Here is an 18,616-nt window from a genome sequence, read left to right as displayed (position 1 = left end):
CACGAAACTGACTCATTCGTGGTCCAACCCTATGAGCCTATCCCGCTCATAGTCCTGCCCTACAGACTCCTCGTTTGTAGTAAAAACATCCAAGTCTCACACTTGGACCCTGACACGCACACAATCACCATACTATGGACTCCTCGCCCAATAGTAGCCGACGGGAACATCACAGTTCCTTGCCGATCGTGCGCCCGACACATGCAATCACCATATTAAGGACTCCTCGCCCAATAGTAGCCGACGAAAACTCAACCAGTTCCATGCCCATCATGTGTCCAACCACCAAGCACATCCCAAACCCCTAATGGACTTAGTCCTTCAAGCCCAACACACCACAACACATGCATATACAATCTAGCCATGGTATAACAACCAAACCACTCACAAGCACATAAAAACATAGTAATTAGCATAAACTCGCTTAGGCTAGGGACCCCTCGCCCACGCTAGACCTTCAATCTCGCTTAGGCTAGTCCACCTCGCCTGGGCGAATTTAACTCAGCAACCAAACACGCCATCTCGCCTGGGCGAGTCACACGTTCGCCCAAACACCCATTCCCACCTCGCCTGGGCTAAAATACATGCGAAGCACCAAACATGACCAAGACATCTCGCTGAGGCGAGGTCATCTCGCTGAGGCGAGGTCATCTCGCCTGAGCGAGACTCTGGTTCGCTCAAAACCCATAAAACCTCGCCTGGACGAGAAATCACGCTCAACATGAGCACACCTCCTTGCTATCTCGCTTAGGCGAGCCAGTCTCGCCTAAGCGAGAGTGTCACTCGCTCAACAATAACATAGCTCGCCTAGACGAGCTACAAGACCTTTAAATCAGAAGAGTAGCTTTGCAATTCTCGCTTAGGCGAGATGGACTCGCTTGGGCGAGACTTGCAGGGTTTTGCCTCTGTACACGCACACAAATACTCAAAATATACCCAAACCAATCCCAAATTGCAACCAAACATGTTCAAACAACTTGTATCATCAACCAAGCCCTATATATGCAGTGCAACACATTTGAATCTTCTGAACCCGCATATTGGCCATGACCCAAAAATAACAACACCCAAAACCCTCATTCTAATCATATAATGTATCACATGGTTATGCACACAACCTCAAACCAATCAACCTCTCAATCACTACACATAATACACGAATTTCATGCCAAACATAGATCAATTGTGAAATCCATGACACAGAACCATATACATATTACGAAATTCACACGCACAAAGAAAAGCTCCCCTAACCTGGAGTGTGTGATCAAAATTGTGCAGATAGGATCCCTTGATTCAACAATCTCCTCTTGCTTCAGCCCTTGCCCTCAAACTCAGTTCACTTTCTCAACTTGTGCTCCTCTCAAAATCAAATTCCCAGCACTGCCAAAACCCTTCCCTTTACCTAATTTTTGGCTTTTATAGGTGCCTTTAAGGTGGGTATTAAAAATAAAACGAGTTTGGGCTTTTATAGGCTTTTCTTTACCCCTTCACATTCATACCACAACTATTAGTTAACAAAAATAAAGCTTATTCTTTGCCCATCAAGGTTTGAACCCATGATCTTCCACTCATAAGGCTAAAACACAACCACTATGCCAACTCCCATTTGGTGACACTCACAAATCAACAATATCTTACAATACTAATCACATACTCATACATATCCTTAAAAATCAATAACAAAAACAATCACACAAAATTGGCATAGATAGGACTCGAACCCAAGTCCTCTCACACAATCAAAGTACTCTCAACCACATGAGCTAGTACTTTTTCATGTCACATTATACAACAATTAATGTCATAAAGACGCTCTCCTCCCGCATTTATTAATTAATTAATTATTTAATTAATTAATTTTCCCGGGTCTTACAAACAGTGGCACCAGTGCGACAACCACTCCAATTTGTTCTCGTAGTGCAGAGCGAAAATGGTAGAATCAACAGTGCGACATGACAAAAAGGGCTTTTACTATTTGGGAGACGACAAACGACATGACAAAAAGGGCAAACAGGGCAAACGGCACGACAAAGGCTCCAACTATTTGGGAGACAATGTTGTCAACAAACGGTCTAAACATGAATCTGAGTTTGGGAAAGGTTGACGACGACAACGATAAAGAAAAAAATGAGGGACTACTTGGGGGAGAAAGATGCATGGACTTCTTGGATATGAGAAAGAAAATGGAGGGACTGCTTGAGAATAGAAGATGAGAAACAAGGCATGGATTACTTCTAAAAGAAAAAGGCTTAAATAATTATTAGTTCCTAGTTTTGGTTAACTTTTTCCAATTTAGTCCTAGTTTAAGATTTGTTTTTAATTTGATCATAACTTTCGTAAATTTCATTCAATTAAATCTTTCTTAACTTCGTCTAAATAGTTAATGAAATAGTGTCCAGCGTGATTTATTTTTATGACGTGGAGCATTATTGAATGACGTGACCGTTATTTTACTGTGCTACCCTTTTTAATTTTAATCAAATAAGTTTAAGGTTACAAATTTGTCGAATTGGGTTTATGAATTCATAAAGAATTGGGAATTTCAATCAATTGGATATCTAAGAAGACTGTGCATTCACCTCCATCAAAGATTGTTGTTCTGTATGAAAGATTGTTGCATTCTGTTGAATGCTTGTTCATCTGCTTACTCGCCACTTCTTCTCATGAAATCAAACCACCTCTGTCTCGAGTCACTGTTTCTACTGTTTTCTTATCTTGTGTGTTGATTTCTACTAATAGGGTTAGTCGGGATAGGGAAAAGAAGGAAATTGCTTTGGATTTTGAAGTCTCTAGTTTCATGTTTGCTTCTAAACTATAGCTTGTTAATTTTTTTTAATAGCTTTTCATGGTGCGGGATGAGTTTCAACTTACCAAAATTCAAGAACGAGTCTTGCGAATTTACAAGGTTGGAGAAAGAAAGGGAAAATTTTGATCTTTTTGGGTGCAAATAAATAATTTTTGGTGTTAGCCATTTAAGTTGAAAGTCTTAATTCACATTAATTGGCATTTATGATTGATAAAAGCTATTAAAGTGAAAAAAGATTGATTTTTTGATAAAGTCTCAACACTTTTCTTGTTTCTAGGTTGGTTTCTCCAAATTTGTGGCCCAATGGAACACGGTTTAAAAAGAAAGTCTCTAGAAAATGGAGACTATTCACACTTGATCGTTTTTTCTCTGGATGACCTTAATGAAGATCTCTTAGAGTGCTCCACTGAGGAGACAAGCATAGTAAAATAACGGTCGCGTCATTCAACAATACTTCACTTCACAAAAATGAATCACGTTGGATACTGTTTCGTTAACTATTTAGACGAAGTTAATGAAAATGATCTAATTGAATGAAATTTACGAAAGTTAGGAGCAAATTGAAAACATATCCTAAACTAGGATCAAACTGAAAAAATTAACCAAAATTAGGACCAAATGACAATTTAAGTCAAAAAAAAAAACAATTGAAAAATTAGGGATTTTGAGAAACTAAAAAAAGTGTACCAAAATCTTTCTTATTATATTTTTAACTTAATTTTATTTTTGACAGGTCTAATACATTTGTCATTATAAATTATATTTTATTAATTTTATTTTTTAAATATAACTATTTTTTTAATTTAACTATTTTTTTAAATTTACTTATTTTTTAAATTAAAATAATTATTATTATAAAAAAACTATCTGAAATATAAACATTACAAAAATTAAAATTGTAAAAGTTATTTAAATTTACTTTAATAATTAAATAATAATAGTTTTATTATATTTGTATTTATAATTTATTTTAAAGTTTAAATAAATTTAACCAGAACAAAATAAATTTATGTCTTAAATATATATAGTCTAAAAAGCTATTATTGTGCTTTTTTAATACAATAATAATTGTAACATTGTTTTCGTTAAACGTAGGAAATAAATTCAATTAAATGTTTTATTTGAATGTATCAAAACAAAAAAGAAAAAAAAACTTCATATTAATTAAGAGTACATATCTATTTCTTTTTATTATAAATTATAAATTTGAAAAATCAAGTCAATTGGTGAACTGTTCTTTTTCTTTTATTGTGAATTAGGTGTTTTACATTTTGTTTTTATTATAGTAAAAATATTTAAATATTATATTTAAATAATTTTGTAATAAAATAAATTTTAATTATTTTATATGTTTAAATTTAAATTAATTGTCAAATAAAAAAGTGGTGAAATTTAAAGAAATAATCATTAAAAATCTGTCAATACTCAATGAATAAAATATGTTTTCCAAGAAAAAAAAAGTAGATGAAAAAAATTTGTAAAAAAACAATAATAATAATTAGTTAAATTAATTAAAAATTAAAAATAATAGAACAGGTAATTTTGGGTCTATCTATTCGGTCCAACTTTAGTTAAATTACTCTAAAGTTTTTGTTTTTGCTTGTAGCCCAAAACCCGATTTTCACCTTCCAACACCCTATTTTTCTGTTTATACTACTATTTCATTTTTTTTTAAAAGTCCTATTCTAACTTTACTATGTATGTGGCACCTTTTTTCACCCTAACTAACTTTCAGACTCACGAAAAAAAAAACTCCACTCACCTTTCACAGAGGAGGACACGAGAGACTACCACCCCTAACATACGCACAATCAATCTAAAACCCCTACTTTGAATTTAATCTTCTTCGCAGCATTCTCGCGAGTGCGGAATCGCTCTTATCCTCCTCTCCTCCCCTGGGCCACCACCGTCGTTACCGGTTCTTGACCGCAGTTGGCCGTTCCTCGCCGCTCCGCCTATGCTCGAACTTGCCACAAGTTCGTCGTCCTTGGAGCTCGCATCTTCTCACAGCGTTGCATCGTCGAGACCCGTTTCCTTATCTCCTCGCCAACCACCGTTGGAACCTTGCTGAACACTAAACTGCCAGACGCTACAGACGTCGAAGAGGTTCAACCGATTCTCCTCTGTTTCTCTGTTTTTCTTATTTTTGGATTCACCGATTGTGTATTGAATTTAATTGGCGAGACTTATTTGTTCATCTTTTAGCGTAATATGTTAAAGCTAATTTGATTGGAATGTGAACTTGACATTGCGCTTGTGTTAAATCGAGCACGTGAATTGTTGATTTTTCTTCGGTTTGTCGTTGATGTGAGATGAAAACTGGTTGGAGTTGATGAAACTGTGAATTGAAATTGTCGAATTAATTGTTGAAAGGGTTATATAATCCTTTATGTTTGATAACTAGACGACAATGATTGATTGTTGAGAATTAGCTTATAATTGTTGACTGATGTTTTGAAGATGTGGGAATATTGGACATTGTTTTGTTAATTGGTGGTATATGCAGGAGCCAAGCCCACATCTTTGCTACTTGGTTTGTTTTTCTTGTTCGAAAGTTTTGGGCTATGGTTTTGTATCAATTAAGACAGTCACATGAAGGTTGTGAAGGGTACCTTGAAAACGAAGGGTTTGAGGGGAGTGTTGGCATGTGAGGGCTTGAGGTGATAATTAGAAGTGGAAAGGGGTCAGATGAATCTGGTGGTTCATGTTCAGGTGAATGTGTTTGTGATGGTTCAACTTGGGGCTCTTCATTGGTAATCAAAAGAGAAGAAAACGTGAGTGAGTACACTTATGGCTGGGAATAAATTTTTCATCACAATTGTAATAGAGGCCCTGGGAGCTGAGAGCCTGTTAATCGCTTAATAGGCAAGGTGGTAGGTGAGGCGTGGGGGGGAATTGGGTGGGGTTGAGGTATGGAATTGGTAGTAGTGGGGTGGGATACATTCGTAGGGTGGACTTGGGACTTTGAAAGGCGGTGTTTAGTATCTTGATATTTCTTTCAATGAGTTTGGCTAATCCAATTGATTAGGAGATTGAAGTAGGTTTTTGAATGGCTAATTGTCGGCGAATTTCAGGAATTGGACCAGAGAGAAAGCAATCGAGAATCACATCTAGTGGTAACCCCAAAATATGATTACAATTTTTTTCTAAGTTGGCTTGATAGTCTGAAACAGTCCCATATTGGCGACGTTTGAAAATTTCAGCTTGGTATTTTCATAGGAAGATGGCCCAAAGCGTGTTTCAAGAGCTATAGTAAAGGACTCCCACGTGGTAAATTGTGAGTTGTGATAAATCCATTTATACCAACTAGAAGGAGCAAGTGTGACTATGGGGGGGGGGGGGGGGGGGGGTGGGGGGTGGGGGAGGAGATGGTGTGGGGGTGGGTGGAAGGGATAAAGATGAAACCCGAGTTTTTTTAGTGACTCCAAGGCTGCCTGGAAAGTGTCGTGCCGTGATTCCATGGTTTGTTGGAGGAACTGGTCGCATTGATCTTGAGCCTCCATGTGGGCTTGCATGGTAGTCAGGAGGTCATGGAGGGCTTTGAGTGAATCAGCTGAATCGTTGGTTGAGGGTTTGGGAGGCATTGAGGTGGGCAAATGAAAGCACTAATTTGTTAGGCACAACTTCTATTACCCTAGGTAGAGCTACACATAAGAGAAGACAAAAACATAAAACAACTTTCTTCATTCATTTTCCTAATATCACTGTAGACAATGTGATATAAATACTGGGCACGAGTGCAGTACAATTGGTATTAAATATAGTGAAACTAGGTTTGGGATTAATCTCTTTTGTGTAGAAAATATACATAGGAGCTGTATTTATAATAAAGAAAATAGAGTAATAACAATAGAAACATAAAATAAGATAGAGATAAGATATTAATGATATCTTAACAGGGCCCAAGGTCGGGCTATAACATTCAAGAAAACATTTTCTAAAAATAAAAATCCTTCATCCAACTTGGTCCATGGAATTTGCGTTTAGTGGGTTTGTGTATTATGTGGCTCATAACACAATTTCATTATTACATCTTTGTATCATTTGAGTTTACTTTAAAATCAGGTTAAGTCTTGAGCCATTTCAAAAAATAAATGTTCAATGCCCCTTTTCAAATTGTGAACGTAGGGCCTCATCATAAACATGGTGCATACAGGTTTAATCACATGTTAGGTTTGGAGTCATTAAATGATATGACATGAACAACATATCTTTTAAAGACAATTTAGTGATGATTCAAGTTTGCTATGTTCTAGTATTTAGAGTCTTGAGATTGTGAGCCTGCGATTTTGATTTGGACTTGATTCAATGCATTCTTTGGTTTTGAAATATAATGAAGGTTGTGATGTTGTGAAAATGGTGGTGGATGCATGAAAAATGAGAAATTTGGTTGAAACTTGGTGGTTTGGTCTGAATTGGAACCAAGCGTGTGCAACCTATGTTAGTGGTTTAAGTGTTAAGGGCTAATTCTGTTTTTAAAACGGTTAGGGAGTCCACTAAAAGGGATCATGGGTTCTTAAAAGAAAAATAAGGGTGGTCTTGAGGTGGCCGAGGGTTGATTGATTGTTACAGAGAGCATTGAATTCATGGACTTATCCTATGAATATTAGTACCATTTTTACTAGGATGGTGAAAGTAGCTTCTAGTCCATGCCCTCTTTATGTCAGAGGTCACTTATCTTATATCATGTAGTTAATACTGTTGAAGTATTCATATGTAACTTACATGGTTGAGTGGTTGGACTATACTGGAACATATATCTCTTTTGGCTTTTGTTGTTACCCGTGCAATCCCGCTAGTATACTATGATGCAGAGGTATTGGATTTCTTATTTGCATGATGATTTTTTATGGTATAAGGGTGGCATTAGATTTGGGGTATAATAGTTGCATAAAAAGAATTACGTAATCTTAATTCTTCATTAATGATATGTAGGAGCGAGGATTTGTCTTTGTTGGGCCCTAAAAATAATTCTTTTTTGTTTCTTTATAGTGTTAATTTCTTATTATTTTTGGAAAAATTAAGCATTTTGAAATCCACCTCTTTTTTTATATATTTAGTTAAAGGTAGCCTTCGGACGGGCACTGTAGGGTGCTAATATGTTCCCTACACGTCCTAGACTCAAAATCTGAAATTCATATACCTTGCTTTCCATAATAAACTATGGTGACAACTCTATCCATTATTTTATTTTAAAATTAAAATTCTTTATCTTTTTCGGGTTCGTGATCCCGTCACGAATTAGGTTGTGACAAGAGTAAAATTGAAAAAAAAAGCATTTAAAAGGTGAAATTGAAAAATAAATATGGATATAGATGAAACAATTATCTCTCTTCTAATCAAAGAAAATGTCATTTGAAATGAAACTGAAGAATTTTTTTTTGTCTAATTCTGAGGTTTGAATTATAAAAATGTAACAATTTTTTGTTTTATTAACTTTTTTGTTGACAGGAAAAGAAGCAGGAGCATAGATTTATATTTATTGCAGCACAAGGATGCTCTTCCTTTGAGGTTTGGTAATTTTGCAACCACAGGAGAGATTTTGATGGACAAAAGCAAGAGTTTGAATTTGGCAAATCTAGTGCAACTCTGCGTCACCAAAAAAGATCTTTTAGCCGGCAAGGTTCTTCACGCCCAACTTTTCCGTCTCCGTCTTTTCTCTGACACCTTTCTCTCCAACCACTTCATCGAACTCTATTCAAAGTGTGATGAAATTGCCTCTGCCCACATCGTGTTCAACAATATACCACACAAAAACATCTTTTCCTGGAACGCCATTTTGGCTGCTTATTGCAAAACCCGCAACTTGCAACACGCTTGTCGTCTGTTCTTGGAAATGCCTCAGAGGAACACCGTCTCACTGAACACCTTAATCAGCACCATGGTCAGGTGTGGTTATGAACGCCAGGCACTGGATACCTACAATTCGATGATGCTGGATGGAATTAAACCCTCCCACATAACGTTCGCTACCGTTTTTAGTGCTTGTGGTACTTTGTTGGATGTGGACTGTGGCAGGAGAAATCATGGGTTTGTGGTCAAGGTCGGTCTTGAAAGTAATATATATGTTGTTAATGCTCTTTTGTGCATGTATGCTAAGTGTGGGCTTAATGTGGATGCGCTTTGTGTTTTTAGGGACATTCCTGAGCCTAATGAGGTTACTTTCACCACCATGATAAGGGGATTAGCTCAGACAGATCAATTCAAGGAAGCTTTGGAATTGTTTAGACTCATGTTGAGAAAAGGTGTTCCCGTTGATTCTGTTTCCTTGTCCAGCATATTGGGTGTGTGTGCGAAAGGAGAAAGGGACATCGGTATCTGTCATGGTCTCTTGTGTAATGCACAAGGAAAACAAATGCACACACTGTCAATTAAACTGGGATTTGAGAGAGACCTCCATTTATGCAACTCTTTGCTTGATATGTATGCAAAAATTGGGGATATGGACAGTGCTGAGACGGTTTTTGTTAATTTGAATGAGCACAGTAATGTTTCTTGGAATATAATGATTGCTGGGTATGGGAATAGATGTAACAGTGAGAAAGCGGCAGAATATCTTCAGAGAATGCAGTGTGATGGATATGAACCAGATGATGTTACTTATATTAATATGCTGACAGCGTGTGTCAAGTCTGGGGATGTTAGAACCGGGCGTCTAATATTTGATTGCATGCCATGCCCAAATTTGGCTTCATGGAATGCTATACTCTCAGTCTATAATCAGATTGCGGACCACAGAGAGGCAATTGAATTGTTTAGAAAAATGCAGTTTCAATGCCAACATCCTGATCGGACTACTTTGGCCATTATTCTCAGTTCATGTGCTGAACTGGGTCTTCTTGCGGTTGGAAAAGAGGTTCATGCTGCATCTCAAAAATTTGGATTTTATGATGATGTCTACGTTGCCAGTAGCCTTATTAATTTGTACTCCAAGTGTGGGAAAATGGAGTTGTGTGAGCATGTGTTCAGTAAACTGCCTGAACTAGATATTGTATGTTGGAACTCAATGCTAGCAGGGTTCTCAATCAATGCTCTTGAACAAGATGCCTTGTCTTTCTTCAAACAGATGCGACAACTTGGCTTCTTCCCATCTGAGTTTTCTTTTGCTACCATAGTGAGCTCTTGTGCAAAACTTTCTTCCTTGTTTCAAGGTCAACTTTTTCATGCTCAGATAATAAAAGATGGTTTTCTAGATGACATATTTGTGGGGAGTTCTCTAATAGAAATGTATTGTAAATGTGGTGATGTGCATGGGGCCAAATATTTTTTTGATGTGATGCCTAGTAAAAATACCGTTACATGGAATGAAATGATACACGGTTATGCACAGAATGGAAATGGTCGCAGTGCTCTATGCCTTTATAATGACATGATTTCATCTGGTGAGAAACCTGATGATATTACTTTTGTTGCTGTTTTAACTGCTTGTAGCCACTCGTCTTTGGTTGATGAAGGACTTGAAATATTCAATGTCATGCTGCCAAAATTTGGAGTGGTGCCAAAGTTGGATCATTACACTTGCATCATAGATTGTCTGAGCCGAGCAGGGAGATTTCATGAAGTAGAAGTCTTTCTAGATACCATGCCATGTAAAGATGATGCAGTTGTATGGGAGGTTGTGTTAAGTTCATGCCGTATTCATGCTAACTTAACCTTAGCAAAAAGAGCTGCTGAGGAACTCTATCGACTGGACCCCCAAAATTCTGCTTCATATGTGCTTCTTGCCAACACGTACTCTTCTTTGGGAAGATGGGATGATGCACGTGTTGTAAGGGATATGATGAGTGATAAAAAGGTCCTTAAGGATCCCGGTTATAGCAGGAGTGTGAGCAAGAATGATACACAAATCATTCTAGGAAATGAACAATAATCTCATTATGATGGTCGTTGAAATCAAAGCACCTCTGCAGAGACCTCGATCATTTATACAAAAGGGACCTTGTATTCTACTGGAAGATCGATTGTACATCTCATGACAGCGCTTTTATGACTATCAGTTGCTTATTAAACTGGAGACTGATGTCGTCTGAGTGACATTCCCCTTGAAAATTTTCACGGAGAACTTCGGTCACACGATTTAGGAAGGTGGGACTTGAAATTAGTAGTATTAGAGCTTGAGGAGTCTATTCTTGCAGGATATGTTATTTCCTAGGCTATAGTGTATTTGGTGATTTACACCTTTCATGTCACTGGTGAAGGCCATTATGCAGGCGCCCGCTGTTGCGGCAAGGTGGGTTGGATGGGTATTGATTATAACAAGGAGAGAAGTTGGTGTTTTCTTTCATTGGCTTAAACATCAAACAGGTAAATATGTTAGCTCGTGCCCTCTTTAGTCTCTCCAATTATGTGCGTGCCCTCTTTTTATTCTTTTAATTACTCATTTTCAATTTTTTTATCTAATTTATGGAGGTGCATATTACACACTATACTCACATTAGCTAAAAGTTTTCTCTTTCAAACATCGAAATATCCTACCTTTTTTCGTTAAAGAAAGAACCTTAACAGTCAGAAACAAAAAGAAACTAACAGTAAAACCCAATGGCTGAATCATCAGCCAACAAGGGATACATAAAGAAGGGAGGAGGGAAGTAAGAATTTTGCTGTCCATATCTTTTCGGTTGTGTTGACCGTAGGTGTGCTCATTTGATTGCATCTGTCATACTGAGATGGAGTTGTTGCTAGCATTGCGGTGTGTACCTGCAGAGACTTTAACGCCCAAATCAGTGATGGGCAAGGTAAAAATGTACGACCTGTGATATTGATTTCATTATTTTTCTTCTGCTGAAATAATTGTACGACATGTGAAGAGAAACACTCCATCTTTTGTAATAAGCATTTAGGACTTTAACATTATTGTGTGCAATAGAGATTGAATTCTATATCAGCAGAATAAATGTGTGTACACTCAACGATTTAAGGAGGTTTGAAAGTGTATCTACATACTCTGGATCAGAATAGTTGTTTATGTTATTATTTACTAAGTAGCGATGCATCATATATATATATATATATGTGTGTGTGTGTCCGTGTACCTATGTATATATATATATATATATATATATATATATATATATATATATATATATATATATATATATATATATATATATATATATATATATATATATATATATATAGTACAGATTCACATTGCCATCCATGTCTTTGTCTGACTGTAGAATATGAGTCATACACAAATTATAGGCACCAAATCACAGATAAAACCAACAATTTCCGTATAGGAGATGATATGACAATGGAATAGTTGAGATGCATATAATACCATGCTTATGAGTAAAACTATCTACTTTCTACGGCTTAATTACTTTCTATATAGGATTATTTATGAATCAATCTCTGGTGTTAATCCAACAGCTTTGTGCGGTTTTGAATGTCAACAAAAGAAGTGTGGATCGGGACTCGGATGTGTATCGTAACTTGCTTTCTAAGTTGGTTCAAGCTAAAGAGTTGCTAAAGGAATATGTTGACAGGTAAAATATTAGATCTCGGCATTTTGCAATGGTATTTAGTGAACTTAGTGAGTTATCATCTTGCAATGCTATTTAGTGAAAACTCCCTTCTCAGGATCTACGAATATCAGTGGTTTTTTTTTTCCATTCTAAACCTTTTAGTCTGCAGTTGTAAATCTACTAATTCTTTGGCAGTTTAGCCCATTAAGCTCATGAACACATTATTCCAAATTTTCAATTTTTCTAGAAAATGACATCACAAACATCAGAGCAACGTACTAAAAACTTTGGTATTAACTTTAGTCAAATTTGAGGAGGTTTGCCCCAGCCTATTTATGAAGCTTTTTAGACACAGATTCAACATTCCATTCCAAATTTCGTATTTAGAAAAGATATGATTACAAACTTTCTAGTTATACACTGAGACCATTCGTATCAAGGTGTCTTTCTAACTTTTTGTTGAGTATATGGGTAAAATATGTTTCTAGTTTCTTTATAACTTCCAAAGATCAATTTTAGTTTCTCTAAAAAGTTCTAGATTTTCTGTTTCCCTAATTTTGAAATACACTACTTTTAGTGCTCTTGCTACAATCTGAACCGGTTTTTATCCTATAGCAAGCATTCTCTAATCCATTTGAAAGATAAAAAATGATACATTTTATAATCAGAGTGATTGAAAACGGAAGACTTTTTGAGAGACAAAAACTGAATTGCAAAAGTTTTAGAAAGTCCAGAAACACATTTGAAGTTGTAGGAAGAGACCAAGAGCACATTTTACTCTAAATATTTTGTAGCAAGTTATTTTACCACTGATAACAATTAGATCCCATTTGCTCCATAGTGCTTGCAGTACCCTGTGTTTGATACCCATATCCTTTACCTGAAGTATTGTTCCAGTAGATGTTATATTTACCTTGTTTTGTTTTCCTCAGCAAGATCCTGACTCTTTGACATAATCTTTTGCTTCAGGGAGAAGAAGAAAAGAGAAGAAAGGGCTGAACCACAAAAGACTAATTAGGCCATTACACAACAACAATTTTCTAGCCTTTAGTTATGGGGTTTCCTCTGAAATGTAAGAAATGGTATTCTTGACTTGCTCTTTTTTTTTGTTGGTCTTGTGCATTGGGTGAATCGGAGTGGGGCAATTCTATCATCATGGTTTTGTATACTATACTTGATCTATCTTCTTCCATGGTGATCCAGCTAAATCCTACTTTCTGCTCAACCACAATTTACCTGTTTAACACAGTCTTGTGTATTGTGTAATCTTCTCTTTGATACAGGAAGATTAATAAGGAAACTGCATATTAATAAAAAAGCTGCATCACAAGCGATCAATGATTAGAATTAATTTTTGATTATTCCATTAGCATTTTTATTTATGGCATTATATTTCTATATTCCTATAAATAAGCCAACTTTATATAGAGTGGAGGCACGTCAATTTTGAATAATATATTGTAATTCTTCCTGAATTTAATATATCTTACAGATTCTATTCATTCATGGGAATTTCTATAGATTTGTAGTTCTTTGAATAGTTTTATTCCTAGTTCTGCCTACATCACTCTTACATGTATTTTTTTCTTTTCTACCATGTATATTGTAGTTCAAATACACATCCGGGAAAGCATATTATCTGGTAATTTAAATTGAAATTCTTCATACATCAGAATCTCACATTTTTTTGAGTCAATGCCCAGTTAACATCTCGCGTATTTTAGACAAACACGCGTTTTAGATTCTTTATTTCCTTGCAACTTATTGGACTATGGGTTTACACTTAACCGAAAAATGTAAGATCAAGGTATATTGGATAGTGACGTAACATATTTTCACACAAACTTTACAAAGTAATATGGATTTAATTGTTGTTGCAGTCTCAGTAACAAACTGCAAAAGCAAAAGTATACTCATCACTTTATCATATCAAACATATACTTGAGCAATACGCGTTCCGTGTCATTTTGGAGCAACAAAACAAGCCCTGCACGCATTTCTAAAACAAACATTTTCTCGTCAACAAATGCTGTTTGTTGATCTAATAGACCTTTCGTAGGCCTTTAAGAATACTGTTTTGGACTTTTCAGATAAAGTACAAGATCGATTTTTCCAAAACCTATCTAATAGTTAAATATAAGTTTAAATATGTTTTCGGTCTTTCAACTTTTAGTAAAAATTGATATGAGTCTTTCTCATAAATCTTAAACCAATTTAGTTTATTATATCTAGAAATATATAAATTTAGTCATTTAAATCAAATTTTGTTAAATTTATTTGACGTTTTAAATGCGTTTCTTAGTTAACATTTGTACTGAATGTCCCGTCGGTCAACCTGCCCAAGATAATCTTAAGGGGACCACCGGTCTTACGGATAAACGAACACAGCCACGTAGCATCGTTAAAGAATAAGACCATCGGTGAAACGGATAAAATACAAGACCATCGGTCAAACGGTTGAACATATAAGTCATGACTTAATCATTTTCGTATCCATCGGTCCGTCGGTAAAGAAGCAGCGATGGACCTCCTAACCTGGAGGGCCCATCGGTTCATCGGTAAAACAACAGCGATGGACCCTCTAACCTCGATGGCCCATCGGTTCGTCGGCAAAACAACAGCAATGGACCTTATGAGAGCATCCGTCGGCTGATCGGTAAAACACATTGTTAGCTTGTCGAAAGCATAACGTCAATAACCCAGCCAAGCGGCCATCGGTCGCACGGTTAAATAACTTAAGCCCATAATTATCGGTTAAATGAGTCAATAATCTTAATTAGGGTCATTGGGCCGTGATTAAGAAACCCTAATTACAGGCCCATGTCGAAGGCTATAAATAGGGCCCAAAGGTAGGTTGGTAAGGATCTTAATTTCGCATTTATTACAGCTGATATTCTGATATACCGACCGGCCCTTCCTGACTTAAGCATCGGAGTACTTTAGACAGGTACCCCGATCGTCATCCCAACCGATCGAGCTAAGGAGCGGATTTCGCTGAAGTTACTGGAGAGGAGAAAGATAACGCGAAGTGAAGAGATTCTTTTAGTAGGCTCTTGGTCCCTACCCCGAAACAACATTGAATCAAATATGGGTCAAACAATGTAAACAAATTAAAATACTATAATAAAATGTGTTTAAAATGTCAAATAAATTTAACAAAATTTGATTAAAAGGACTAAATCTATGCGTTTACGAAATTGAAAGACTTTAAAATTTTGAAGAAAAACTAATTCAAATTTTAAGTAAAAATTATATCTATTAGACACTCACTCTTTTGTTTATAACCTGAGGCATGTGCTCCCGAGGAGGAATCTAGTGAAACACCAGAGGAGCCTCCATGACTCAAGGGCAATAGTTTACAGGTGTAGATTAGAGAGTAGGGTCTTTTTCTTGTAATTGTCATTCCTTTCTTTTTATTATGCTATTCCTCGTTTTTACATGTATGGATGGAATTATTTGTTTTCCAAATTTATTTTTTATATAATTTTTTTTTAAAATTAAAATAATTATTTTACTAATTTTTATCATTTTAGTGATTGTTTATTTAAATTTTAACAAGTTTTTTTTATTTGAATATTTTTTTTATCTTTTAACATTTTTTTAATTAAAAAATTAACTACAAAACAAATAAAAATTATTTATAATTAAATTATAAAAAATATTTATTTTTAATTCTATAATTGTAATAATAACACCAATAATAGCTTTATTGTATTTTATTATTATAAAAAATAAACACGCATGTTGAGAATTCTCTTTTTTATGTTCATATTTCTTTTCGATTTTTCAATTTAAATATTATTTTTTAAAGATAATATAATTATTTTATTAGTATTATTTTTTAAGTGACCGTATGTTTAAATTTACTTATTTTTTTAATTGACCATTTCTTAAACTGAACTATTTTTTAAATAGAAAGGTATCTACAAAATAAATCAAAACTTCATAAGTAGTATTTTCTTTGAAAATTTAGCATCTTGCAATTTTGTAAAATTATCCCTAAAATTATTGGGACAAACTATATAACTTTTCCCATTTAAAATTGTACAATAGTAATTTTTAAAATTAAACTCTAAAATTCTTCTCCAAATATATTGAAATAATTCATACAGAATTTCCCAGATTAAAGTCATTTAAAAACATTCTGATGAAAATATTCAATACCACACAAATAAAAATTTTATAAAAGAGAAAAGCTGAAAAAGAAATGTATATTTAAATTCAAAGGAAGTATAACTTCATGAAATTTTCTGAAAAAGATCAGAGAGTGTTGAATTATTTACAAAATCACATACACTATTCAACAGAAGGTGAAACTCACAAAACTCCAACAATATTCTCAAAAGTCAAAATTTCACGTATGAATACAAACCAAGGAACATGAACATCCAATGTATGAACAACAAAATTCAACTGCAAAATACTGGAATGTATATATACATGCAACAATGCATCCAAAAGGGGCAACACAAGCCACTTCTTCAGATAACTTCTAACAGATTAACACTGTGGTACAGTACAAAAGATATCAGCAATGTCTAAACCCTCTGGAATATCGAATTCGAACAAGTCACTGTTACAAAAATCGTTCTTCTCTTCCTCCGTGCCACTTCTCAAATAGTTGGATGATGAATTCAACTGGTTTGAACTTGACTCGGGCGTAGGCATAGCCGAGTCATACCCCTTCTTCTGCTCTTCATTTTTCAGGGAATGCACCAAAACATGGTTATAATTACCTAACAAATCAACTTGGTTTTGTTGCAAAACAAGGTTCTCATCACCCGAAGGAGAATTTGAGCAGCTAAAGTTTTCCATGGCCACACTTTGAAGCTGAGTTATGTCCAGTGGTTGAGCAACTTGGTTTTGTACATAATTGTGTGAAGCCAAATTTTGATTCTCTATAAGAGAGAGTGTAGCAGCAAGGTTTAACAACCCTTGGTTCATCAAAACTTGAGCTCCTCCTAAGAAGCCTTGCATGTTAAGGGAGGGGTTCAACACTGACCTTAAAATAGAGGACATGTCAAGTAGGTCAAGGCGTGGGGCATGTGTAACTGGATCAATTCCCATACGAAGAAGCCTCTTTCTTATGTGTGTGTTCCAATAGTTCTTTATTTCGTTGTCTGTTCTTCCTGGCAACCTAGCTGCTATAGATGACCATCTAAATAAACCAGAAATTAACCATGTTATATATTGATCAGAAACTATACCATATAAGAAAATCCAAAATTGAAGCTTAGGTTTTTTATTAGACAGATCATGATAAATATGAAGGAAAATGGTGATAGAGTTCTTACTTGTTTCCCATGATACTGTGCAACTGAATAATCGTATCTTCTTCCTCTAAGGAGAATCTTCCTCTCTTAATATCAGGTCTAAGGTAATTTGTCCATCGAAGGCGGCAACTCTTGCCACACCTTTGTAGACCTGTAATCAGGTAACATGGTCAAATGTATACGTTAGTTGTTTTGATGTTCCGATCTCAAATCTGACGATAAGAATTACAATCACGATAATAGAGGAAAAAATATTTAAACTGTCTTAAACTTCGACTTCTAAATGATTGAGATTGGTAAATAATAACTGAGTAGATAGAACAAGAAAGCCGTGTATATGTCGAAAACATGTTAGGGTATAAACAAAAGTGGTGTGTCTCAAACTCAAGGTCAACCCAAGCAATATTTTGTTAGGACAATTTGAAATATATAACAACATTTACATCTTTTGGAAACAAAAATGATATCTTCTAATCTTTTCTGTAACAAAACAATGTGTTATTAGTAAATGCTAATGAAGAGGGAGGGAGAAGGAAATAACAAACCAGCAGTTTTAGGTAGGGATCTCCAATTGCCTGGTCCATGATTCTGAATGTAGTTGATGAGTTTAAGGTCTTCTTCTGGTGTCCATGGACCCTTCTTGAGTCCATTCTTGTCACAGCAAGGTGCTCTTCCCATTTTCAAAGTATATGGATGAAAAGTGCAGTACGGTGCAAGAAGGTTCCAATAAGCCAAAAGGGTTTCTTACCACAAAAAGACACAAAAGTGAAGTTCTGTTGCTTGTGGTGATGGATGAGACGACAATGCTTTTATAGCAGAGGAAAGCAGTGTTAGATGTTCAAAGTCAAAAGGATTTGGCGCCGACCATGTGACACATGTCTCTCTCAGGCTCAGCCAAGATACTCATCAATGCGTTATGTGTGTTATAATATACGTGTATTGTACATACAGTAAATTGCATTCAGGATTTATATACGTCATGTGTTTGATATCTAAACAAAAACAATGTCTTAGATAAGTATAAGAGATTATCATATATCATAAGCATTTAATTATGATAAGAA

General features: G+C 35.4%; 2 protein-coding genes across 9 annotated transcripts; one reads left to right on the top strand and one right to left on the bottom strand.

The window, feature by feature from the left end:
* The first annotated feature begins 4,529 nt into the window (after positions 1 to 4,529).
* On the top strand, positions 4,530 to 13,630 carry LOC114168641 (Pentatricopeptide repeat (PPR) superfamily protein). Of its 8 annotated transcripts, XM_028053530.2 has the most exons (6): positions 4,530 to 4,915; positions 8,261 to 10,894; positions 11,008 to 11,113; positions 11,443 to 11,544; positions 12,185 to 12,300; positions 13,249 to 13,630. In XM_028053530.2, exon 2 carries the CDS (start codon positions 8,355 to 8,357, stop codon positions 10,677 to 10,679), a length of 2,325 nt encoding a protein of 774 aa, XP_027909331.1. In that variant the 5' UTR covers positions 4,530 to 4,915; positions 8,261 to 8,354; the 3' UTR covers positions 10,680 to 10,894; positions 11,008 to 11,113; positions 11,443 to 11,544; positions 12,185 to 12,300; positions 13,249 to 13,630. The 8 variants fall into 8 exon arrangements, with proteins under 8 accessions (XP_027909331.1, XP_027909333.1, XP_027909327.1 ...); XM_028053532.2 differs by lacking the exon at positions 11,443 to 11,544; XM_028053526.2 differs by having other exon boundaries at positions 11,008 to 11,544.
* A 2,982-nt stretch (positions 13,631 to 16,612) lies between these two features.
* LOC114168642 (transcription factor MYB41-like) lies at positions 16,613 to 18,317 on the bottom strand. The gene is made up of 3 exons (XM_028053534.2): positions 18,098 to 18,317; positions 17,574 to 17,703; positions 16,613 to 17,437 (listed from the first exon to the last, which is right to left on the bottom strand). Exons 1-3 carry the CDS (start codon positions 18,228 to 18,230, stop codon positions 16,780 to 16,782), a joined length of 921 nt encoding a protein of 306 aa, XP_027909335.1. The 5' UTR covers positions 18,231 to 18,317; the 3' UTR covers positions 16,613 to 16,779.
* Positions 18,318 to 18,616: the final 299 nt, after the last annotated feature.

Source organism: Vigna unguiculata, chromosome 11 (assembly GCF_037176805.1).
Source record: "Vigna unguiculata cultivar grain cowpea cultivar isolate G323 ecotype 2 chromosome 11, ASM3717680v1, whole genome shotgun sequence".
In the NCBI taxonomy this organism is placed as follows: Eukaryota; Viridiplantae; Streptophyta; class Magnoliopsida; order Fabales; family Fabaceae; genus Vigna; species Vigna unguiculata.
This window is presented reverse-complemented; position numbering and strand designations above follow the sequence as displayed.